General features: G+C 50.5%; 1 protein-coding gene across 1 annotated transcript; it reads right to left on the bottom strand.

Annotated features, from left to right (window-relative positions):
- Nucleotides 1-215: 215 nt before the first annotated feature.
- On the bottom strand, nt 216-16,493 carry LOC146782651 (SPRY domain-containing SOCS box protein 4-like). Its single transcript, XM_085638092.1, has 3 exons — nt 16,248-16,493; nt 14,703-15,379; nt 216-3,454 (listed from the first exon to the last, which is right to left on the bottom strand). Exons 2-3 carry the CDS (start codon nt 15,361-15,363, stop codon nt 3,300-3,302), a joined length of 816 nt encoding a protein of 271 aa, XP_085494218.1. The 5' UTR covers nt 15,364-15,379; nt 16,248-16,493; the 3' UTR covers nt 216-3,299.
- Nucleotides 16,494-22,669: the final 6,176 nt, after the last annotated feature.

The following is a 22,669-nucleotide window of genomic DNA, read 5'->3' as shown; positions in this document are numbered from 1 at the left end:
AGACACCCGCACCGGGTATGTTGGCCTGTGTACCAGCTAGCTCACAGTGCCACTAGAAACCCCTCTTACCATGGAGAGAATAGTTCTTGGCAACTATCGAACATGACAACCCTGTCCCATCAGGGATCGTGGAAACAGTGCGATACTTTTCGCTCAGTCACTCGTGCTCACTTTGTCTCAGAGAGATACACAGAATAAACGGTGGGGGCGTTTTTCAATAAGCATTTATTGAACAAGCGTCATTCTAATGTAAAATAGGTGTGCTGAAACAACCATAAGACAGGAACAGATATGAATGATCATAAGCACCAACAGAGTAAAAGGATGGTAAATTCCTACCATAGTGCTAAAACCATGAATACAGGCAATTATAAAAATACATGACAATAGAATGCGTACTTCCTACGATGCAAACTTAACTAGATGTACCTAAAAGTACCTAACATGTATGTGGGTGTAAAAGTCAAGAATCTCTCTAGGATAAATTCAACCCCATTACCTGAAGTGAGAGACTGTGGGACCCCTTCGTGGTCTCTAGATGGACACCCCGCAAGGGATGTCATACCACTGCGAGCTGGAGTGTCTGTGTGCAAGAACCTCAGAGTCTCGCGTTAGTGTGTCGGCCTGAATGTCCTTTTCTCCTCTGACTACCTCAGCAAGATATGGTGTTTATATACCCAAAGTGGTACTCTCAGGGGTTTTACCATGCTGTGTCATGTTGGACTTAGGATGATGGCAGGAATAACCCTTGTCCATAGTTATTAATCAGGAGATGATAGTCCTGCTGAATTTCCAAGAATCCTCATGCATAATGGATGAAGCTAGTTTCAGGGAAAACCCCATCTCCTGTATGCAGTACCGTAACTAGGTAAAAGGTCAGTCCCAAGAACCGTTATGTAGTGTAATGGTAGGGGAGAATATAGGTGAAAGGTTAATTTGCTACCTGAGCCTATATAGGGGTACCTATATGAAACATAACAGCGGTTTATGGCTTCTGTGGCCCCTTCAATCCTCCCATGCACATTGGTGGATGTAACCTGTTTCTATATCTACTGCTAACCCGGTTAAATAAACTTGTTTTTCACACTGCTGCTTTCTGAGGAAACGGCCAATAGAAAACGTAATAGCCTAACCTTTGGTGAAGGACTGGTTGCTTCACTATATAGTATGTTGGCTTAATTGCCACTCCTATGTGTGCCTCTTGGCTATTCCAAAGCTTAATCTTTGCATATATTGACTCGGAAATCAGGTTCTTGGGTGCCAATATCGTTCTAGAATTAAGATTCCTGAAGTATGGAAATGTGGGTAGGTGGGAGCATTGAGATGTGGCCTGGTGTTAGCTCATTTAAATATTCCCCCTTCCCAGAATGCATTTCCATGTAGGATTTATTTTGGTGAGTCTCTTCCATCTCACTGTAACCCATTCTTGTCTCAAATTCATGGTTGCAATTAAGGAGTGACACTGTTGGCCTGTGTTAGCCTGACACATAGCCACCTTTTGACTTTGAATGAACTTAAAAACTTCCATAGGTTTCCAAGAAAAACACATAAACTAAATCAATCTTTTAGAAACATCATTGGTTCATTTTTAATAGATTGATCTGCCATATTACACAGATTTAGTGGCAACTGGAAGAGATGAGGGTTCAGTCACTGCCATGTTGAAGAGGATTTAATCTTCCTATTAACCAACTGGCCGAAAACAAACAGAGCTGCAAGGGCACATCTATAGCAAATAAATAGACAGGCAATAAATACATAAATATTGAGGACAGATAAGGACTGCCAGAGCCATGCATTAAGTCTGCCTAATTCACTGGCTGCAGAAACACGAGATCCCAGCTAGCCTTGGCTCTGTTTTTCTCTCATGCAGTGGTTACCACCTTGAGTTGTCTCGGATATTCTTTTTTAATTCTGATAGTGATTTTTCCATTCGTTCAGGTGGATGGTGCAGCCACACCTTTACAATCGTTTCTGTGAATAGTTTATTTATGGTACTATTAGAAGTCTCATGATTGCTTTTTCAAGAGATACACCTTCACTTAAATGCGAGCATCTCCTCATCTGGATTTAATCCCGGAGATATTCCTAGTCAATATCATATATCTGCCCTTTCTCCTCCAACTCAACGGGTTTAAGTTCCTGCATCGCTCCAAAATGGGGGGCATAATTATCATAGAGCTGCGTCGATTTTGTATCATGCAATGGGGCGCAAAAGCAATGCAACCCCATGCAAGGCCACCTTGATTGGCCCGGAGTAACTTGATAAATCCAGAGTAACACAACGCAGGTGAAATCGATGTGTTGCGTTACTCTGCCCCAGGAAGGCATTCTATGGGTAGTGCTTGGGTGTTCCCATGCAACATCCATGGATTCTGGCACATTCCCAGATTAACCATAAGTGGTAGACCTGGGAATGTGTCAAAACTGCTATGCATCCATAGGCAAGGCGTAATGAGGAGAATTATCTTTATTTTCCCTAGTTTGTTCCTCTTTTATGTATGCAGGAATCTGCAGCACATATAGAAAGAGGAAAATGCCCCAGAGGATTGTTTTTATGAAGGAAGGTGTCCTTCCCGCACAAAAACAATCCTGCTCACAACGCAGGCACCCATGCACCATGGTGGAAGAGTGCCTGCGTTGGCGCTAGGCAGCCCATTGTGCGCCAGCGCTGGGAAAACACCGAAATGCGCTGTATTATGTTAAATACACCGCATTCCTGCCCTTTCCCTGTCACAGAGCGCAATGCAGCAAAGTGACTTGCGCTGCGCAACTTGTTGGTAAAAATGCTCCTTGATGTCTAAGAGAACCTACATCATCTTACACCTTTTACCCTGGACTCTCTTGAGATGTGGCCCTAGAAGAATGCACAATACATCAGATGTAACCACTGTAGAGACATGCCTTTATAACTGCACACAGTACACCAAAAGAGGCATCCAGAACTGGACACAATATATGATGTGCAGAGCCAGGCATAATGCACCAGGTTTGGCCTTCGGAAACTGGGCACACTACACTCTGTGGCCTCGAGAACTGGACACAACACGACAGATCTGGCCTCCACAACTGGATGTGGCTTCACAAATGAGGTATCAAGTTTCAGCACAACTTCCTTTTTCTGCTGCCCTCTTCCTATGGAGCCTCACACTTCAGTGACCCCCATCACTGCCGTATTTGGGAGTCTTAGGTCACATAGTTGAATGCCCGCAAGTAACCTCCAGCCATCTTGTCTTGCAGCATGGGGCTTCTCGGCGCCGGATGCATCAGAGACAGTAATAGACAGCATCTTATGCACGTCAGTCCTGCACGTCGTGTTCTCGCCCCTTCTGAGACTGAATGAATATCTGCAGTCGCCTGGGCAGAGGGAGTGATACCAGGCTGAGATCAGTCTGTCGTGGGCCCATCGCCCGCTGCACGGCTCTTCGGCAGAGTTCTGTCAGCTCTGGTTGCCCTGGGAAAGAGAAGGGAAAACAGAAACTTAAAAAAATAAATAAAAACAAACTGACGAGTATCGAAAAAGTCCAGGGATAGGGGAAGTGACATCAGAATGAGTCTTCCCAAAAAATCTAAACGAAAGACAATAAAAACACTGTATTTAAAAAGCTCGATAAAGTATAAAGATCATTATTTTAATACCAACTTTTTATTTAGCGCTCGCAGACATAACTTTGAGGCTTCTGGGTGCTTAAATAGCTGTTGTTGCCATCAGTAAACTCAATAATACTCGATTAGTTATCATCTAAATGTAAAGTTAGACCTGGCGTACGCAGGTTCCAGTTGGAAATCATGAACCCACTGGACTTTAGGTATGCATCTTTACATATCTCCTAGAGGGTGAAGTAAGCGTCGAGAATTGTTTTTACGTGTTTGAGGCTGGCTTGGAGGGTATGTTAGTAGTCCAAAACCTCTTATATTATACCTGGCACTGTGATTGGTTAACTCGTTCCCAGCCTCGGTGTGCCGGATGCTAAACTATTGCAAACAATTGATAGAATACATCATGCATTTATGTGGGTAAAAAAATATGATTTTCATTTCGAAAAAGGGAATTTCCCAGAATGCATCATTGTTTTGCATTATTATGAATATCTGACAGTTTTATTTACCCCCACACCCCGAGCGTACATCTGTCTTTTTCTGTCCTGGTGTCCATGTCTCCAAGCCACTTGGTCGAATCCAATCTGTCCCAGTGTGTATATGGACCAGCTCCGCCGTGTGTCTTTCAGTTCCAGTGTACGTTTCTGTCCCTCAGCATATATGTCTGTTTGCCTCTCTGCCCCAGTGTCTGCGTCTCTCTGCCCGAGTGTCCGCGTCTCTCTGCCCCAGTGTCTGTCTCCCAGCCACAGTGTTTGCATCTATCTGCCCCAGTGTCTGCATGTCTCTCTGCCTCAGTGTCTGCATGTTTCTCTGCACCTGTTTTTTATGTCTCTCTGCCCAAGTGTCTGTATGTCTCTCTGCCCCAATGTCTGTATGTCTCTCTGCCCCAGTGTCTGTCTCCCAGCCCCAGTGTTTGCATCTATCTGCCCCAGTGTTTGCATCTATCTGCCCCAGTGTCTGCATGTTTCTCTGCCCCTGTTTTGTAAGTCTCTCTGCCCAAGTGTCTGTATGTCTCTCTGCCCCAATGTATGTATGTCTCTCTGCCCCAGTGTCTGTCTCCCAGCCCCAGTGTTTGCATCTATCTGCCCCAGTATCTGCATGTCTCTCTGCCCCAGTGTCTGCATGTCTCTCTGCCCCAGTGTCTGTATGTCTCTCTGCCCCAATGTCTGTATGTCTCTCTGCCCCAGTGTCTGTATGTCTCTCTGCCCCAGTGTCTGTCTCCCAGCCCCAGTGTTTGCATCTCTCTGCCCCAGTGTCTGCATGTCTCTCTGCCCCAGTGTCTGCATGTCTCTCTGCCCCTGTTTTTTATGTCTCTCTGCCCCAGTGTCTGTATGTCTCTCTGCCCCAGTGTCTGTATGTCTCTCTGCCCCAGTGTCTGTTTCCCAGCCCCAGTGTTTGCATCTATCTGCCCCAGTGTCTGTATGTTCCTCTGCCACAGTGTCTGTCTCCCAGCCCCAGTGTTTGCATCTCTCTGCCCCAGTGTCTGCATGTCTCCCAGCTCCTGGTCTATGTGTCTCTACCTCCGTGTTCCTGTCTCCAAGTCCCACTTTCTGTCCCCCACTCCCACTGACTCCTTCCAAGTCCCGGTGTCTGTTTCCCAATCCCGATGGACCGACCGATCTCCAGTTAGAATGTTCACACCTGTCTCTAAGTTCCTGTGTTTGTTTCCCAGCCTCAGCGCCTGTGTCACACACTACCAGTGCCCACGACTCCTCGTGTCTGTCTTCCACTGCATGTGTCCGACTCCAAGTCTTACTTTATATGTCTGTCTCTCAGTCTGTGTCCAGGTCTCCCAGACCCAGTTTCTCCACATCCCAATGTATGTTGTGATACCCCCTGGTGTACGTGTAGGTGTCCCAATACCAGTGTCCATGTCTCCCGGCCCCACTGCCTGTCTCCCCGCTCCAGTGTACCTCTCTGTTTCCCACTCACACAGTCCCCGAGCCACTGTGTGACTCCCAGTCCTACTGTCTCCAGCACCAATGTCTCCCATCAACAGTGTCTCCCAGTGCTAGTGTCTCCCAGTACCAGTGTCTCCCAGCACCAGTGTCTCCCAGCACCAGTGTCTCCAGGCACCAATGTCTCCCAGTACCAGTGTCTCCCAGTGCCTCCCAGCACCAGTGTCTCCCAGCACCAGTGTCTCCCAGTACCAGTGCCTCCCAGTGTCTCCCAGCGCCAGTGTCTCCCAGCACCAGTGTCTCCCAGCGCCAGTGTCTCCCAGCACCAGTGTCTCCCAGTACCAGTGCCTCCCACTGTCTCCCAGTGCCAGTGTCTCCCAATACCAGTGTCTCCCAGCGCAGTGTCTCCCAGTGCCAGTGTCTCCCAGCACCAATGTCGCCCAGTACCAGTGCCTCCCAGTGTCTCCCAGCACCAGTGTCTCCCAGCACCAATGTCGCCCAGTACCAGTGCGTCCCAGTGTCTCCCAGCACCAGTGTCTCCCAGCACCAATGTCTCCCAGTACCTAAGCTTCCCAGTGTCTCCCAGCACCAGTGTCACCCAGCACCATTGTCTCCCAGCACCAGTGTCTCCCAGCACCAATGTCTCCCAGTACCAGTGCCTCCCAGTGTCTCCCAGCACCAATGACTCCCTGTACCAGTGCCTCCCAGTGTCTCACAGTACCAGTGTCTCCCAGTGTCTAACAGCACCATTGTCTCACAGTACCAGTGACCATCTCCCAGCGCCAGTGTCTCTGTCTGTTTCCCAGTTTCAATGTCTGAGACTACGAGCCATGGACACTGGACTGGGAGACACAGACCGTAGGACTGGGAGACACAGACAGTGGGACTAGGAGAGACAGATATTGGGAATGAGAGGCATGCGCAATTGGACTGGGAGATAGACAACGAAACTGGGTGTGGAGGGGGGTCACTGGGACAGAGAGACAGGCACTAGGACAGAGAGGCATGGACACCACTGTAGGCTGGCAGCAACAGCTCTCACTGAGACTGCACATATCCCCACACATCAGCCTTCAAGCCGCAGCAGAGGACAGTGTGTGTCAGAACTGTGACCTCTGGACACCGCAGTGGCTAAACAGCGAACGAAAATACTTGCCAAACATATGTTCCCTGTGTGCGGCTGGTGTGGTGTGGGTGTAGGAAATAAAAAGGGGCTTCTTGAGAGCCCCCGCTCAACAAGGTGAAGGGGCGCGGTGGGGGGGATACAGAATTGCTTAGCATGAGACTGGAGAAATTAGATTTATGTACAGTGTATAGGCAATTTCATTGCCTTGCATTGGTATAGTATGTACAAGTGATGCTGGGGAGAGATTGCTTGCACATCTCCAGTTGCAGCATGTACACAACTCCTGTGTGTCTAGCTACAGTACGATGCTTTAAATAGCCCACAATCCTCAGCAGTGGGAGGTAGAAGCCCTGAGGTGACCAGAAGCCGGACATGGATAGCAGGGAGGAGGAGAAGCCCCAAGTTTCCACAACACAACCTACAGGCACAGGATAGTAGGGTTCAGAGAAGCCCCAAGCTTCTACAACACACATGGGGGTAGGACTCAGGACAGTAGGGTTCAGAGAAGCCCCAAGCTTCCACAAAACACCCCCACAGGCCCAGGATAGTAGGGTTCAGAGAAGCCCGAGCTTCCACAAACCGCCCCCACAGGCCCTGAATAGTAGGGTTCAGAGATGCCCCAAGCTTCTACAACACACATGGGGGTAGGACAGTAGGGTTTAGAGAAGCCCCAAGCTTCTACAACACACGCCACAGGCCCAGGGTACTAGGGTTTATAGAAGCCCCAAGCTTCCACAAAACACCCCCACAGGAACAGGATAGTAGGGTTCAGAAAAGCCCTGAGCTTCCACAAAACACCCACACAAGCCCTGGATAGTAGGGTTCAGTGATGCCCCAAGCTTCCACAACACACATGGGGGTAGGGCTCAGGACAGTAGGGTTCAGAGAAGCCCCAAGCTTCTACAACACACATGGGGGTAGGGCTCAGGACAGTAGGGTTCAGAGAAGCCCTAAGCTTCCACAAAACACCCCCACAGGCCCAGGATAGTAGGGTTCAGAGAAGCCCGAGCTTCCACAAACCGCCCCCACAGGCCCTGGATAGTAGGGTTCAGAGATGCCCCAAGCTTCTTCAACACACATGGGGGTAGGACAGTAGGGTTTAGAGAAGCCCCAAGCTTCTACAACACACGCCACAGGCCCAGGGTACTAGGGTTTATAGAAGCCCCAAGCTTCCACAAAACACCCCCACAGGCCCAGGATAGTAGGGTTCAGAGAAGCCCGAGCTTCCACAAACCGCCCCCACAGGCCCTGGATAGTAGGGTTCAGAGATGCCCCAAGCTTCTACAACACACATGGGGGTAGGACAGTAGGGTTTAGAGAAGCCCCAAGCTTCTACAACACACGCCACAGGCCCAGGGTACTAGGGTTTATAGAAGCCCCAAGCTTCCACAAAACACCCCCACAGGAACAGGATAGTAGGGTTCAGAAAAGCCCTGAGCTTCCACAAAACACCCACACAAGCCCTGGATAGTAGGGTTCAGTGATGCCCCAAGCTTCCACAACACACATGGGGTTAGGGCTCAGGACAGTAGGGTTCAGAGAAGCCCCAAGCTTCTACAACACACATGGGGGTAGGGCTCAGGACAGTAGGGTTTAGAGAAGCCCCAAGCTTCCACAAAACACCCCCACAGGCCCAGGATAGTAGGGTTCAGAGAAGCCCGAGCTTCTACAACACACATGGGGGTAGGGCTCAGGACAGTAGGGTTTAGAGAAGCCCCAAGCTTCTACAACACAGGCCCAGGGTAGTAGGGTTTATAGAAGCCCCAAGCTTCCACAAAACACCCCCACAGGCCCAGGATAGTAGGGTTCAGAGAAGCCCCGACCTTCCACAAAACACCCCCATAGGTCCTGGATAGTAGGGTTCAGAGAAGCCCCGAGCTTCCTTAAAACACCCCCACAGGCCCTGGATAGTAGGGTTCAGAGATGCCCCAAGCTTCTACAACACGCTCCACAGGCCCATGATTGTAGGGTTCAGAGAAGCCTCAAGCTTCCACAAAACACATGGGGGTAGGGCTCAGGACAGTAGGGTTCAGAGAAGCCCCAAGCTTCCACAAAACACATGGGGGTAGGGCTCAGGACAGTAGGGTTTAGAGAAGCCCCAAGCTTCCACAAAACACCCCCACAGGCCCAGGATAGTAGGGTTCAGAGAAGCCCGAGCTTCCACAAACCCCCCCCACAGGCCCTGGATAGTAGGGTTCAGAGATGCCCCAAGCTTCTACAACACACATGGGGGTAGGATAGTAGGGTTTAGAGATGCCCCAAGCTTCTACAACACACGCCACAGGCCCAGGGTACTAGGGTTTATAGAAGCCCCAAGCTTCCACAAAACACCCCCACAGGAACAGGATAGTAGGGTTCAGAAAAGCTCTGAGCTTCCACAAAACACCCACACAAGCCCTGGATAGTAGGGTTCAGTGATGCCCCAAGCTTCCACAACACACATGTGGGTAGGGCTCAGGACAGTAGGGTTCAGAGAAGCCCCAAGCTTCTACAACACACATGGGGGTAGGGCTCAGGACAGTAGGGTTTAGAGAAGCCCCAAGCTTCCACAAAACACCCCCACAGGCCCAGGATAGTAGGGTTCAGAGAAGCCCGAGCTTCCACAAACCGCCCCCACAGGCCCTGGAAAGTAGGGTTCAGAGATGCCCCAAGCTTCTACAACACACATGGGGGTAGGACAGTAGGGTTTAGAGAAGCCCCAAGCTTCTACAACACACGCCACAGGCCCAGGGTACTAGGGTTTATAGAAGCCCCAAGCTTCCACAAAACACCCCCACAGGAACAGGATAGTAGGGTTCAGAAAAGCCCTGAGCTTCCACAAAACACCCACACAAGCCCTGGATAGTAGGGTTCAGTGATGCCCCAAGCTTCCACAACACACATGGGGGTAGGGCTCAGGACAGTAGGGTTCAGAGAAGCCCCAAGCTTCTACAACACACATGGGGGTAGGGCTCAGGACAGTAGGGTTTAGAGAAGCCCCAAGCTTCCACAAAACACCCCCACAGGCCCAGGATAGTAGGGTTCAGAGAAGCCCGAGCTTCCACAAACCCTCCCCACAGGCCCTGGATAGTAGGGTTCAGAGATGCCCCAAGCTTCTACAACACACATGGGGGTAGGACAGTAGGGTTTAGAGAAGCCCCAAGCTTCTACAACACACGGCACAGGCCCAGGGTACTAGGGTTTATATAAGCCCCAAGCTTCCACAAAACACCCCCACAGGAACAGGATAGTAGGGTTCAGAGAAGCCTCAAGCTTCCACAAAACACATGGGGGTAGGGCTCAGGACAGTAGGGTTCAGAGAAGCCCCAAGCTTCCACAAAACACATGGGGGTAGGGCTCAGGACAGTAGGGTTTAGAGAAGCCCCAAGCTTCCACAAAACACCCCCACAGGCCCAGGATAGTAGGGTTCAGAGAAGCCCGAGCTTCCACAAACCCCCCCCACAGGCCCTGGATAGTAGGGTTCAGAGATGCCCCAAGCTTCTACAACACACATGGGGGTAGGATAGTAGGGTTTAGAGATGCCCCAAGCTTCTACAACACACGCCACAGGCCCAGGGTACTAGGGTTTATAGAAGCCCCAAGCTTCCACAAAACACCCCCACAGGAACAGGATAGTAGGGTTCAGAAAAGCTCTGAGCTTCCACAAAACACCCACACAAGCCCTGGATAGTAGGGTTCAGTGATGCCCCAAGCTTCCACAACACACATGTGGGTAGGGCTCAGGACAGTAGGGTTCAGAGAAGCCCCAAGCTTCTACAACACACATGGGGGTAGGGCTCAGGACAGTAGGGTTTAGAGAAGCCCCAAGCTTCCACAAAACACCCCCACAGGCCCAGGATAGTAGGGTTCAGAGAAGCCCGAGCTTCCACAAACCGCCCCCACAGGCCCTGGAAAGTAGGGTTCAGAGATGCCCCAAGCTTCTACAACACACATGGGGGTAGGACAGTAGGGTTTAGAGAAGCCCCAAGCTTCTACAACACACGCCACAGGCCCAGGGTACTAGGGTTTATAGAAGCCCCAAGCTTCCACAAAACACCCCCACAGGAACAGGATAGTAGGGTTCAGAAAAGCCCTGAGCTTCCACAAAACACCCACACAAGCCCTGGATAGTAGGGTTCAGTGATGCCCCAAGCTTCCACAACACACATGGGGGTAGGGCTCAGGACAGTAGGGTTCAGAGAAGCCCCAAGCTTCTACAACACACATGGGGGTAGGGCTCAGGACAGTAGGGTTTAGAGAAGCCCCAAGCTTCCACAAAACACCCCCACAGGCCCAGGATAGTAGGGTTCAGAGAAGCCCGAGCTTCCACAAACCCTCCCCACAGGCCCTGGATAGTAGGGTTCAGAGATGCCCCAAGCTTCTACAACACACATGGGGGTAGGACAGTAGGGTTTAGAGAAGCCCCAAGCTTCTACAACACACGGCACAGGCCCAGGGTACTAGGGTTTATATAAGCCCCAAGCTTCCACAAAACACCCCCACAGGAACAGGATAGTAGGGTTCAGAAAAGCCCTGAGCTTCCACAAAACACCCACACAAGCCCTGGATAGTAGGGTTCAGTGATGCCCCAAGCTTCCACAACACACATGGGGGTAGGGCTCAAGACAGTAGGGTTCAGAGAAGCCCCAAGCTTCTACAACACACATGGGGGTAGGGCTCAGGACAGAAGGGTTTAGAGAAGCCCCAAGCTTCCACAAAACACCCCCACAGGCCCAGGATAGTAGGGTTCAGAGAAGCCCGAGCTTCTACAACACACATGGGGGTAGGGCTCAGGACAGTAGGGTTTAGAGAAGCCCCAATCTTCTACAACACACATGGGGGTAGGGCTCAGGACAGAAGGGTTCAGAAAAGCCCTGAGCTTCCACAAAACACCCACACAAGCCCTGGATAGTAGGGTTCAGTGATGCCCCAAGCTTCCACAACACAAATGGGGGTAGGGCTCAGGACAGTAGGGTTCAGAGATGCTCCAAGCTTCTACAACACACATGGGGGTAGGGCTCAGGACACTAGGGTTTGGAGAAGCCCCTAGCTTCTACAACACACTCCACAGGCCCAGGGTAGTAGGGTTTATAGAAACCCCAAGCTTCCACAAAACACCCTCACAGGCCCAGGATAGTAGGGTTCAGAGAAGCCCTGAGCTTCTACAACACACATGGGGGTAGGGCTCAGGACAGTAGGGTTTAGAGAAGCTCCAAGCTTCTACAACACACTCCACAGGCCCAAGGTAGTAGGGTTTATAGAAGCCCCAATCTTCCACAAAACACCCCCACAGCCCCTGGATAGAAGGGTTCAGAGAAGCCCCAAGCTTCCACAACACACATGGGGGTAGGGCTCAGGATAGTAGGGTTCGGAGAAGCCCCAAGCTTCTACAACACACTCCACAGGCCCAGGATAGTAGGGTTCGGAGAAGCCCCAAGCTTCCACAACACACATGGGGGTTGGGCTCAGGATAGTAGGGTTCATATAAGCCCCAAGCTTCTACAACACATTCCACAGCCCCAGGATAGTAGGGTTTAGAGAAGCCCCAAGCTTCCACAAAACACCCCCACAGGCCCTGGATGGTAGGGTTCAGAGAAGCCCCAAAGGGGACCTAGAGTACAGAAGGTCTCAGATACCATGAACCTCCAAGATGGCCTTTAACCCCCACTATCTGTCCCCGGATAGTTGGGGTGGGAGAATCCGCACAGTGACCCATTCCACCCCACTTGGCCCTGGATAATGTGAAGTTGAAGACCATCCAAGACAACGTGAATCTCCACCCAACAGGGCCCGGATAAAGAGGAATGGGAGACGTCACAAGGTGTGATGAGGCCTTTCTCACACACCCAGTGCAGTGTGGGAGAGGCCACAAGGTGACAAGAACCCACTCCAGCGTTCCAATATAGTGTAGGGTGGAAAAAGTCCTAATGTAATCTGAAGCTCCACTAGTTTTCCCTGGAATGGGCTGGTAGGGTGAAGTAGTACCATGACCTAAAGAACCCCAAGCAGCCCTGGCCAGCATGGGGTGGGAGAAGCCCCAAGGTGATCCAAATCCCACCCCACCTAGCACGCAAGAATAAGAAGTGTGAGAAGCTGCAAGGCGACACAACTTCCGCTCAGCCATGGATAGCACAAGGCAGGAAAAGCCCCAAGGTGGCCTACATCCGACTCGGCCTTTCCTAGCACAGGACAGGAGATGCTCCATGGTGACCCAAAGGTCATCCAGCCCTGGGTAGCGCAGGATGGGAGAAGATGCTAAGTTGCACAATGCCCTCCCAGCTATGAGAGGAGCCTGCAGTGTGGATAACCTTAAGCCCACCCAGACATTCGATAGCGCATCAATGGAGAAGCTCAAAAGTAACCTGAAGCCCACCCAGACATGGCTGGGGCACCACTGCAGAAGCTCTAAGGTAACCTGAAGCCCACCCAGACATGGATAGCGCACCACTGCAGAAGCTCTAAGGTAACCTGAAGCCCACTCAGACATGGATAGCGCACCACTGCAGAAGCTCTAAGGTAACCTGAAGCCCACCCAGACATGGATAGCGCACCACTGCAGAAGCTCTAAGGTAACCTGAAGCCCACCCAGACATAGATAACGCACAACTGTAGAAGCTACAAGGTAACCTGAAGCCCACCCAGACATGGATAGCGCATCACTGCAGAAGCTACAAGGTAACCTGAAGCCCACTCAGACATGGATAGCGCACCACTGCAGAAGCTCCAAGGTAACCTGAAGCCCACTCAGACATGGATAGCGCACCACTGTAGAAGCTCCAAGGTAACCTGAAGCCCACCCAGACATGGATAGCGCACCACTGCAGAAGCTCCAAGGTAACCTGAAGCCCACCCAGACATGGATAGCGCGCCACTGCAGAAGCTCTAAGGTAACCTGAAGCCCACCCAGACATGGATAGCGCGCCACTGCAGAAGCTCTAAGGTAACCTGAAGCCCACCCAGACATGGATAGCGCACCACTGCAGAAGCTCTAAGGTAACCTGAAGCCCATCCAGACATGGATAGCGCACCACTGCAGAAGCTCCAAGGTAACCTGAAGCCCACCCAGACATGGATAGCGCACCACTGCAGAAGCTCCAAGGTAACCTGAAGCCCACCCAGACATGGATAGCGCGCCACTGCAGAAGTTCTAAGGTAACCTGAAGCCCACCCAGACATGGATAGCGCGCCACTGCAGAAGCTAGGTAACCTGAAGCCCACCCAGACATGGATAGCGCACCACTGCAGAAGCTCTAAGGTAACCTGAAGCCCACCCAGATATGGATAGCACACCACTGCAGAAGCTCCAAGGTAACCTGAAGCCCACCCAGACATGGATAGCGCACCACTGCAGAAGCTCCAAGGTAACCTGAAGCCCACCCAGACATGGATAGCGCTCCACTGCAGAAGCTCCAAGGTAACCTGAAGCCCACCCAGACATGGATAGCGCGCCACTGCAGAAGCTCTAAGGTAACCTGAAGCCCACTCAGACATGGATAGCGCACTACTGCAGAAGCTCTAAGGTAACCTGATGCCCACCCAGATATGGATAGCGCATCAATGGAGAAGCTCCAAGGTAACCTGAAGCCCACCCAGACATGGATAGCGCACCACTGCAGAAGCTCCAAGGTAACCTGAAGCCCACCCAGACATGGATAGCGCACCACTGCAGAAGCTCCAAGGTAACCTGAAGCCCACCCAGACATGGATAGCGCTCCACTGCAGAAGCTCCAAGGTAACCTGAAGCCCACCCAGACATGGATAGCGCGCCACTGCAGAAGCTCTAAGGTAACCTGAAGCCCACTCAGACATGGATAGCGCACTACTGCAGAAGCTCTAAGGTAACCTGATGCCCACCCAGATATGGATAGCGCATCAATGCAGAAGCTCCAAGGTAACCTGAAACCCACCTGGCCCATGTTAACATGGTGTCAAAAAAGCCCCACTAGCGAGCCTCTGGCTAGCACAATTATGGATAATTAAAGAAGAAAGAGCACCACATTTGAGAAATTAGCCACCACCTGAGAACTGCCATTTTCAGCACCCAATGAACACAAGGCCCGCCAAACCACCAGTAAGACCCGAAAGCCAATACTACTCACTGTGAAAGGAGCCGATGTATCTGAGGGTGACCCCGCTGTTCCCCCAAACGCAGTTGACAATGGGATGGAGCGTCTTCCCCTTCAGGCCGCAGAAGGCGTCTCCGAGGTACTCCCCTTCCACCAAGAATCCCAGGCTGCCCCGGTCAGCGTCCAGCACCATCAGGAAGGAGTCCGGCACCGGTGATGCGCCCTCGGGGCCATACCTACCGGACCTCTCCGCGAGGCCAACATGGCGGAGCTGCTTCTTGGAGAGATCCCAGCCCCAGGACTCCGCGTCCCTGCCCACCAGCGACGTGTATGAGTCCGAGTGCAGGGCGGCGGCCTTGGTGGCCAGGCCCACCACGGCGTGGGTCCCCCGCTCCCGTTGGGGCCACACCAGCTCCCAGGCATGCAGGCCGCTGGCGTAGCCCCTCTTGCTGCGGATGCAGTCGGTGCTGTGCTCCGTGGGCTTGCGGCGGGCAGTCAGGGGGTCGTCCGGGTGGACAGAGAGGTTAGGGGAGCAGTCTTCGGGGCTCCAGGCGTGCTCCAGCTGCTCTGGCCTGGAGGCGGGGGGCTGTTCCAGCAGCAGCTCGAGGCGCAGTGGTTTGGGGGGCCGTGCAGGCGGCGAGCGCCTCTGCCTTTCTGAAGAGGAGAGAACAGCTCGGAAGAGAGCAAGACCCATATCTTGGCACCGGCACCTGCAAATTTAAAGGTAAAAACAAACGGGGAAAAGTGAAAATGTGATTATAGAGCAGACCTAAGGCCACCCTAACCCTAAATCAAAGTACGACGTCTTCTATGACTCAGCACGGACATAGATCTGACTATTAGAATAACATCGGCAGTCGCACGTACTGGTACATCCAAGAGCAATTTTTAGAGGAAGAAGAAGTCAGAACATTCATTGCACGCAGCAAACACAAATCAATGCATGCAACCTCCCATACCTCGTCTTTACATGTTCAAAACTAGCCAGATGTGCAAATGTGGGCCACTTTTATTGCTATGTGGTTTGCTAATGGGGGCCAATTTTATTTTGTCCCCGTGCCTATTTTTTGCCTCGGTCCTACCCTGAAGTCATTTCACGTTTTTGGACGTCTCAATACTCCCGTACCTACCGTGTTGGGACTGAGTAAGTTGCACACGAAAAGCATGTCAAGAGTTGGGTGGGGGCGCCTGGCGGGACCCTCCTGGTTTGTGAGTTTTTTCCAGTTCTGAGATGAAAACAGGAGTGGGCGAAGCCAGTTGTTGTTGGCACGGGGAGTAAAGGGAGCGGCGAAATGCGACCGCATTTATCTGTGCCTTTGACGTCCCGGCTCATGTTTTTTGCCTTTTAGGCTTAAAACATAAAAAACGGTTAACTGAATCACGGACTGAGTGCAATCAGGACTGAGTCCCACCGGAAGCGCTGAGAGAGAGTCTCTGTGTTGGAATGACTGGAGATGCGGCAGCGAGAACTGATGCCCAATTGCAGGGTTGTGAGAGGTCCCTGCCTGTCTCTGGCCCTGTCTTCATTACTATCTATTCACACCAACGCAGTCACACTTCACTCTAATGATTACTCACTTCTTTGTCCGGCACTGAGCAGTCTCGTGATGTCCGCAGGGTGGTCCAGTCTCCTCCGACAGTATTTTCTTATGTGCAGCGCTCTGTGTGCAGTGCAGTGCTCTCCAGTGTCCTGAAGTGCTATCCAGTGCGTGCAGTGGAGTACCTTCCAGTATTTATAGCGTTCTCCGGGGGAGTGCTGTCCAGCGTATAAAGTGCCGTATTTCTCTGTGCGCTGCGCAGCGCCTCCCAGGCGGTCAGTGCTCTCTCGTGCTTGCCCGGGCTCTTATATTGCAGTGCTGTGATGCACTGTGCACTGGGGCCGCCGCCGCCCCGGCTGCACAGCCGCGTTTTCGTCCTTCGCGAGCTTGCGTCGTGTTTTGTTTTTAATTTCACCCTGTCCTGGACGTCATCACTGGCCTCCCAGTGCGCGTCGGACGTGAGTGTGAACCTGTGACCTCACTGCAGGTCACCAGCACTGTGCCCTGCTCCCTTCTGCCCATCCAGATGTTTTACTCCCGGCGTCTTGGGTCACGCAGGACCCCACGCACCCTGACTGCCGAGGAATTAAAACTAAAAGGTCAATGCGTCACGCTAGCTGACCCTGCTGACTTGGGGCTGTTTTATGACGGATCCACGTCCTACAGATTCTCGCCTTTAGGGGAGCTGCGAATTGAACCGCTGACAATGTTATGAAAACGGGGTTGGTAGGGTCAGGTGGAAACAGGGGAGCAAGGTAAGCCTGAGACCAGTGGTTGTAGTTAAACGCCCCCTAAAGACACTGAAAGCTGGGATACGGGAAGGTAACACGCCAGCTTGCTATCTGTCTCACTGGCAGGCTACCTGTCCCTCGTCTTGCACACCTGTCTTTTTCCCTTCTTGTGCTACCTGTGCGTAGGGTGACCAGATGGCCTTGTGACATTGGGATACGACTTTCCCATTTATGGACTCTGCTTCTACACATTTTTGTCATCAGGTTTGTTCGTCCAATTGGCTCAAATAAAATGAACCCAGACTACAAGTCCCAGCATGCATGGATATGCAAAAGCAAAGTCCAAGAAATGGAACAATGGTGCCCCAATAACATGGAGCCATGTAGTGACCTTATGCATGCATGTCCATCCGGGGCTTTTAGTGGGTTGGGCTCCCTACCATGCAGTAATTGAAACCTGACTTTAAAACAGGCCATATCAGTCTTCAAAGGCCAGATTTATCATTGCAATGCGTTGCCTTTGTGTCAAGCTTGACGTGGTAAGGGCAGCGCAATACTTAAGTCAGATTTACCAAGCAGCGCAAGGCCGCCTTGAATGGCAACGCAGTATATGGTAAATGTGGAGTAAAACAAGGCAGCGCAAGCCACTCTTGTGCATTACTCTGCCCTCGGGAGGCATTCCGTGGGTGGAGCGTGGGTGTTCCCATGCATCCGCCCATGGATTCTGGTGCATTCCCAGATTTACCAAGACTGGTTGACCTGGGAATGCGCCAAAATGCTACGCTTTCCAAGGGGAGGTGCAACAAGGAGAAATATCTTTATTTCCTCTTTGTAAGCGTGCCTCAAGCTGCAGCACACTTGGAAAGAGGAAAACACCTCTAATGATTGTTGTGTTTGGGAAGGTGTCCTGTGTTGGCGCCAGGCAAAAGATTGTGCGCCAATGCAGACTGAAAGCAGGAATGCACCCTGTATTGGTAAATGTGGCACCTTCCTGCCCTCTCCCTTTCACGCAGCACAGCGCAGCAAGTTGTCTTGCTGTGTTGAATGAAATATTGATAAACCTAGCCCTATATTCATATATAAAAGGCTGATCAATTTTTCAACAATGACTGTAAACCCCTTAAAGATAATACAGATGTGCAGACTACATGCACATCCGAAGCTTGGTCTCTCTGCAGACCACCCAGAGCGACAGATGTACCCAAGGTAAATGTGCGAAAGTGAAAGATGTGCAGATGGAGGATTTCAGAAAGATGTAGGGTGAGAATGAGTGTAGGTGGCTAACAGAGTGAGAGACGGCAGGAGAAAGTTCTGTGAAGCGGAGGATGGCAGTGTCTGAGACCCCTCAAAGGCCTCTACCCCTGCCACAGACCCTAGTAATGTTTTATCCACAGTCTTGTACTTTCAGAACTGAAACATTATGATTTCTAATTATTCACAACACAATAATTGTTGTAATTCATCTGATACAGCTAACAAGCATTGCCAAAGCCAGTAGGTCTGGCTTGTTTTAGGTATGTGTGTTTGTTTTTGTGTGACGTGGGGATGCAATAACAGAAAAAAGCATTTGCAATACAATAGGTCTAGCATTGTTTTAGAGTTAGAGCTATTGGCGTTGTAATGGAAATGTTTTTTACTTATGAAGGTTATTTTTTACCACTTTTGATGTGCCCTAAAGTAATGTCTCAGGTCTGCCGGGTTGTCAGTCCACCATATGTTTGTTTATGTTTTGCTAGAAGTGAGCATCCGCCACTTGAGGGTTAATAGATAGCGGGGTGGGGGAAGGTACGAGTCCTGTTGCCCTTTGAGAATGTGGCTTTAAAAGTGCAGTCCCCTTGGGCCCCCAGCGTCAAGCAGGCCCCTCATTCCTGCTGTCCGAGCAAACACACAGCATGCAGGGGGAGGAGACATGAAAAGGGAGAGTCCTAGCCACAAATTGTTTAGCAATCCTTTTCTGCTATAGCATGCATGATTCTAAGCACAACAAAAAGTTCTCTATCAAGACAACATCCAGTACTGAAGCTGAAACATAAGATAATATGGCATGAAAAGGCCAGTATATCTTGTTTCTTGCCTGCCAGGACACCGAGTCAAATAACACCGCACAATCTGGGTCTCTGGGTACACGCCAATACCACCCACTGTCCTGGCCCAAGCTACTATGATTGCTTTCAGTTTTTTCTGAACAACTTCTGCTTTGACAGTAAATAATCTGCCCAATTCACTGGGACTTTCCTAGAATGAGGCAATGCGGTACAGTGGGAACACTGAGACTATATGATGTTTTCAGCACATGGATAGCCGTTTCAACTATTACCATGGCATCAAAGCGTTGTTGTTTTACTCTGGAAGCCCTTTTGGTTCAACTTTGGGATTTGTAAACAGTGGTTTGCATCGTTGTTGGGTCAGCAGAGATTTGTAAAAGTCGAAATTAGAAATGGTTCGTTTTGGTTATTGTGAAAGTAAAAGGAATATACTCCTGTTAAAGAGTTCTGTTTTGTTTATGGCAGGGTGTGCCCAAAGGCCTGGTTTTTATTCTATGGCTGACAACTTTACGAATAAAGAGTAAACCAGTTCATAGCTAAGAACAGCTTTGGACTTGCACATCGCACGCAAGGCAGGTGTAAGGATAATGCAGCAGACAGCAGGGTTTCTTGCCTGTAGGCAAACCCTGTCTGTGGTGCTAGGTATTGTTAACTTTGGAGCGAGAGCAGCTCCGGGCCTGACAAGTCACAGCCAAGTGTGGCTAGTCTTTACTTGCCTGCTCCAGGGGATGTAAAACTGCATCAAGCTCTGGCTGCAGCTCCAGAGTGTTGTGATGTAGCGGGGGCAGCTGGGGCAGGAGCCCTGAAGCCGCAGCAGGACAAGGCCCCTGTAGACCCCCCCCCCGCCATCCTCCTGCACCCCAGGCATATTGAGACAGCAGAGAAAGGGTGCAAAGTGACTCAAAGGAAGGACAACCAGGAAAAAGACTCACCATGGGCACGAGCCTGTCAAGGCCTACTAATAACTGATCTTTCACACAGTACCAACAAACAGAGGGGAAGATTTACAAGCCCCTTGCGCCTCATTTACGCCACTGTTGCGTCACTTTTGTGACGCAGCGGCGGCGGAAATCCTGCGCCATGGTGCGGGGTACTTACAACGTGATGCATCTGGGAGATGCGTCACGTTGTAAAGCCCTGCGCCACATGTAGGTGTTCCAGGGCAGGGGGGGGGGGCGTTCCAGCGCAGGAACGCCTCCTAAAAGAGGCTGAGTGAAATCTACAAGATTTCACTCAGTCACTTTTAGGCCCATGCTGCGTCAAAACTCTGTGCCTGCCTGAAGCAGGCGTAAGGATTGACACAGCATTAACAAGACAGGGCCCCCCAGAGCATTGCTGTAGCTGCGTCACGCTTGCGATGCAACTCCAGCAATGCGCCACTTTTACGGCACAGATGCGTCACGCATTTGTGCCGTTTTTGCCCCATGGTGCGCTGCATTGTAAATGCGGCGTATCCATGGTGGCGGAGCTGTGGCGCACAATAACTGGCGCATCCCTGCTGACATGCAGGGATGCGCCAGTTATTGTAAATATGCCCCAGAGTTGCAAGGCACCTAGTACAGGCGTCACAGCGACTTCCGTTTATTAAAAACGATCCCACATGAGCAGCAGTAGCAAAACAATCCTCAATAAAACAACCAATTAAATCAAAACACGAATGTGTGCCCGGTATTCCCAGAAATTAGTATTTTTAATGAAAACCCCAACAAGGCTTGGAATAAAAAAAAAAATAATAATTACACTAGGTAGACATTGTGCATGCTTTTAAACATGAACAAACTGTGAAAACATGAAATATAATGTTTCTACATTCAAGTGTCCAAATAATTTCTGAAGTAGCTTTCCCGCATTGCTTTTGCTTTCCGATCTCAGAAGGAAGACTGTTCGAAAAACTGCGGGGCATATTATCAAGACAGGCGATAAAATTATCGCCGCTTTAGCGGCAGAAAACTGCAGCTAAAACGGCGATAATGGGCTTGATAATATGCTCTATGGAATTCCAATTGAAGCTCAGGTTAGATGCCCTTCACATCTAAAGCGGATAATTTTATCGCCTGGCTTGATAATATGCCCCTAGGAGTGCACACTAGCTCAATCCCTGTTTCTCTGTTTTTTCCGGACCTTATGGGATTACCGTTACATTTCAGGCAGACTGGAGGTAACCCTGAAGCGCCTGAATATGTCAGTTTTCAAGTAAGAAATAATTATTGGGTCTCTTAAGCAACCTATCTTTGGCTGCCTTAGAAGGCCGCTATATTAGCTCTACCAGGTGTGATGCTTTAGATACTGTGTATGGACACCCAGGGCTAGGTGTTAGATCTCTGCAGCGAGAACTTAACTAACTGTTGGAACCCTGTGTGTAATATTCAGTTTTCAGGTTTGAATGTCAGCAGGGCGGTCGTTAATCATTTAAGGTTGACGAGTCAAACTAGTTGGGTTTAAAAAACATCCGTTATTTAGAGACTGACGTAATTATAAACTAAAGTACCGTGCACCACTCATAAAACCAAACATTGTTAATATGAATGTGGATGCTACGGTTGTCAAACAATTTTTTATTAGTGTGTGCCTTCACCTGTTTGCTGCTGTAACTATTTAAAAAGAAGCAGGTGGAAGAAGAGATGCTGAAACTGGGCACGGTAACAGCAGGGAAGACAGTAAAAACAAGCATTGGCATAGCCAATAGGTCTCGCTTGTGGGACCTTATAAGTATTTACTTATGCAGCACAATATCCTTGGTGCAACAACATTAACTGTTGCATGGCTAAACACTTATAAGGTCCCAAAGGCGAGACCTATTGGCTATGCCAATGCTTGTCTTACTTTTCTGCTGTCTCCCAATTCTTTATCACATTTTGTCTCTGTCCCCCTATGTTTCTTAATTTGCTTGCTTCATGCTTTCCTTCTGGCCGGCCAACTTTCACGACTGTTCCAGCTACTTCTTGTCCTCAGTAATCAGTCCCCTGTCCCCGTCCGTTTGGATTCCTCTCTGTTTATTTCTCTATAATAACATTCTCTCGCTTCAGGCCGTGGACATTCGTGGTAGCACAAGGGCAGTGACAGAGCTGGAGACCTCTCAGCTTGAGGCGGTCCAGGGTCCAGTGGGTAGGAGATGGACAGGAAACATCGGACCGGATGTCCATTTAGTCAAGGGCTAAACATCTAGGAGGAATATTCACAAGGATCTATCGCAGAGTCAACGGCACTTTATCGCAGCTGTTGGACTTGGCCCTTCTGGCAGGTTCACCCCTGAAACTTTTTGCTTTTTATTGTGACCTGGTGTTAGTGATTTTGGGCTTCTGTGCACTTTACCACTGTGTCCCAGGGTAAAGTGCGTGCGTGTAGTGAGGTTGGCCTGCCCTCCCATAGGAATGCATGGGGGAATGTATGTGTCCCTGGTAGTTCCTGATGCGTGGGGAGTGCAGGTGCGAGTTTGGTATGTGCGGACTCGTGTGATGAAATGCTGCACGATGATGTGTGCTGCGTCAATGTACCTAGTATAGAAGTGCCACTTCTAGACGCTGGCATAAATGTGCAGTGACTGTCTGGCGTGTGATTGGCTGGTGAGCCTGGTTCCAGGAGTCAGGATGGGTCTGCCCCAGTGGTGGGTGGAGAGAGCTGCATGTTGATGAGTGGGAGGAGTACACCTGGGACCTGAATAGGGCTGGGCTTTCCCCACACAATGC

Source organism: Triturus cristatus, chromosome 12, assembly GCF_964204655.1.
Source record: "Triturus cristatus chromosome 12, aTriCri1.1, whole genome shotgun sequence".
NCBI classification, from domain to species: Eukaryota; Metazoa; Chordata; class Amphibia; order Caudata; family Salamandridae; genus Triturus; species Triturus cristatus.
The sequence above is the reverse complement of the archived record's forward strand: the minus strand, read 5'-3'. Positions and strand labels throughout refer to the sequence as shown.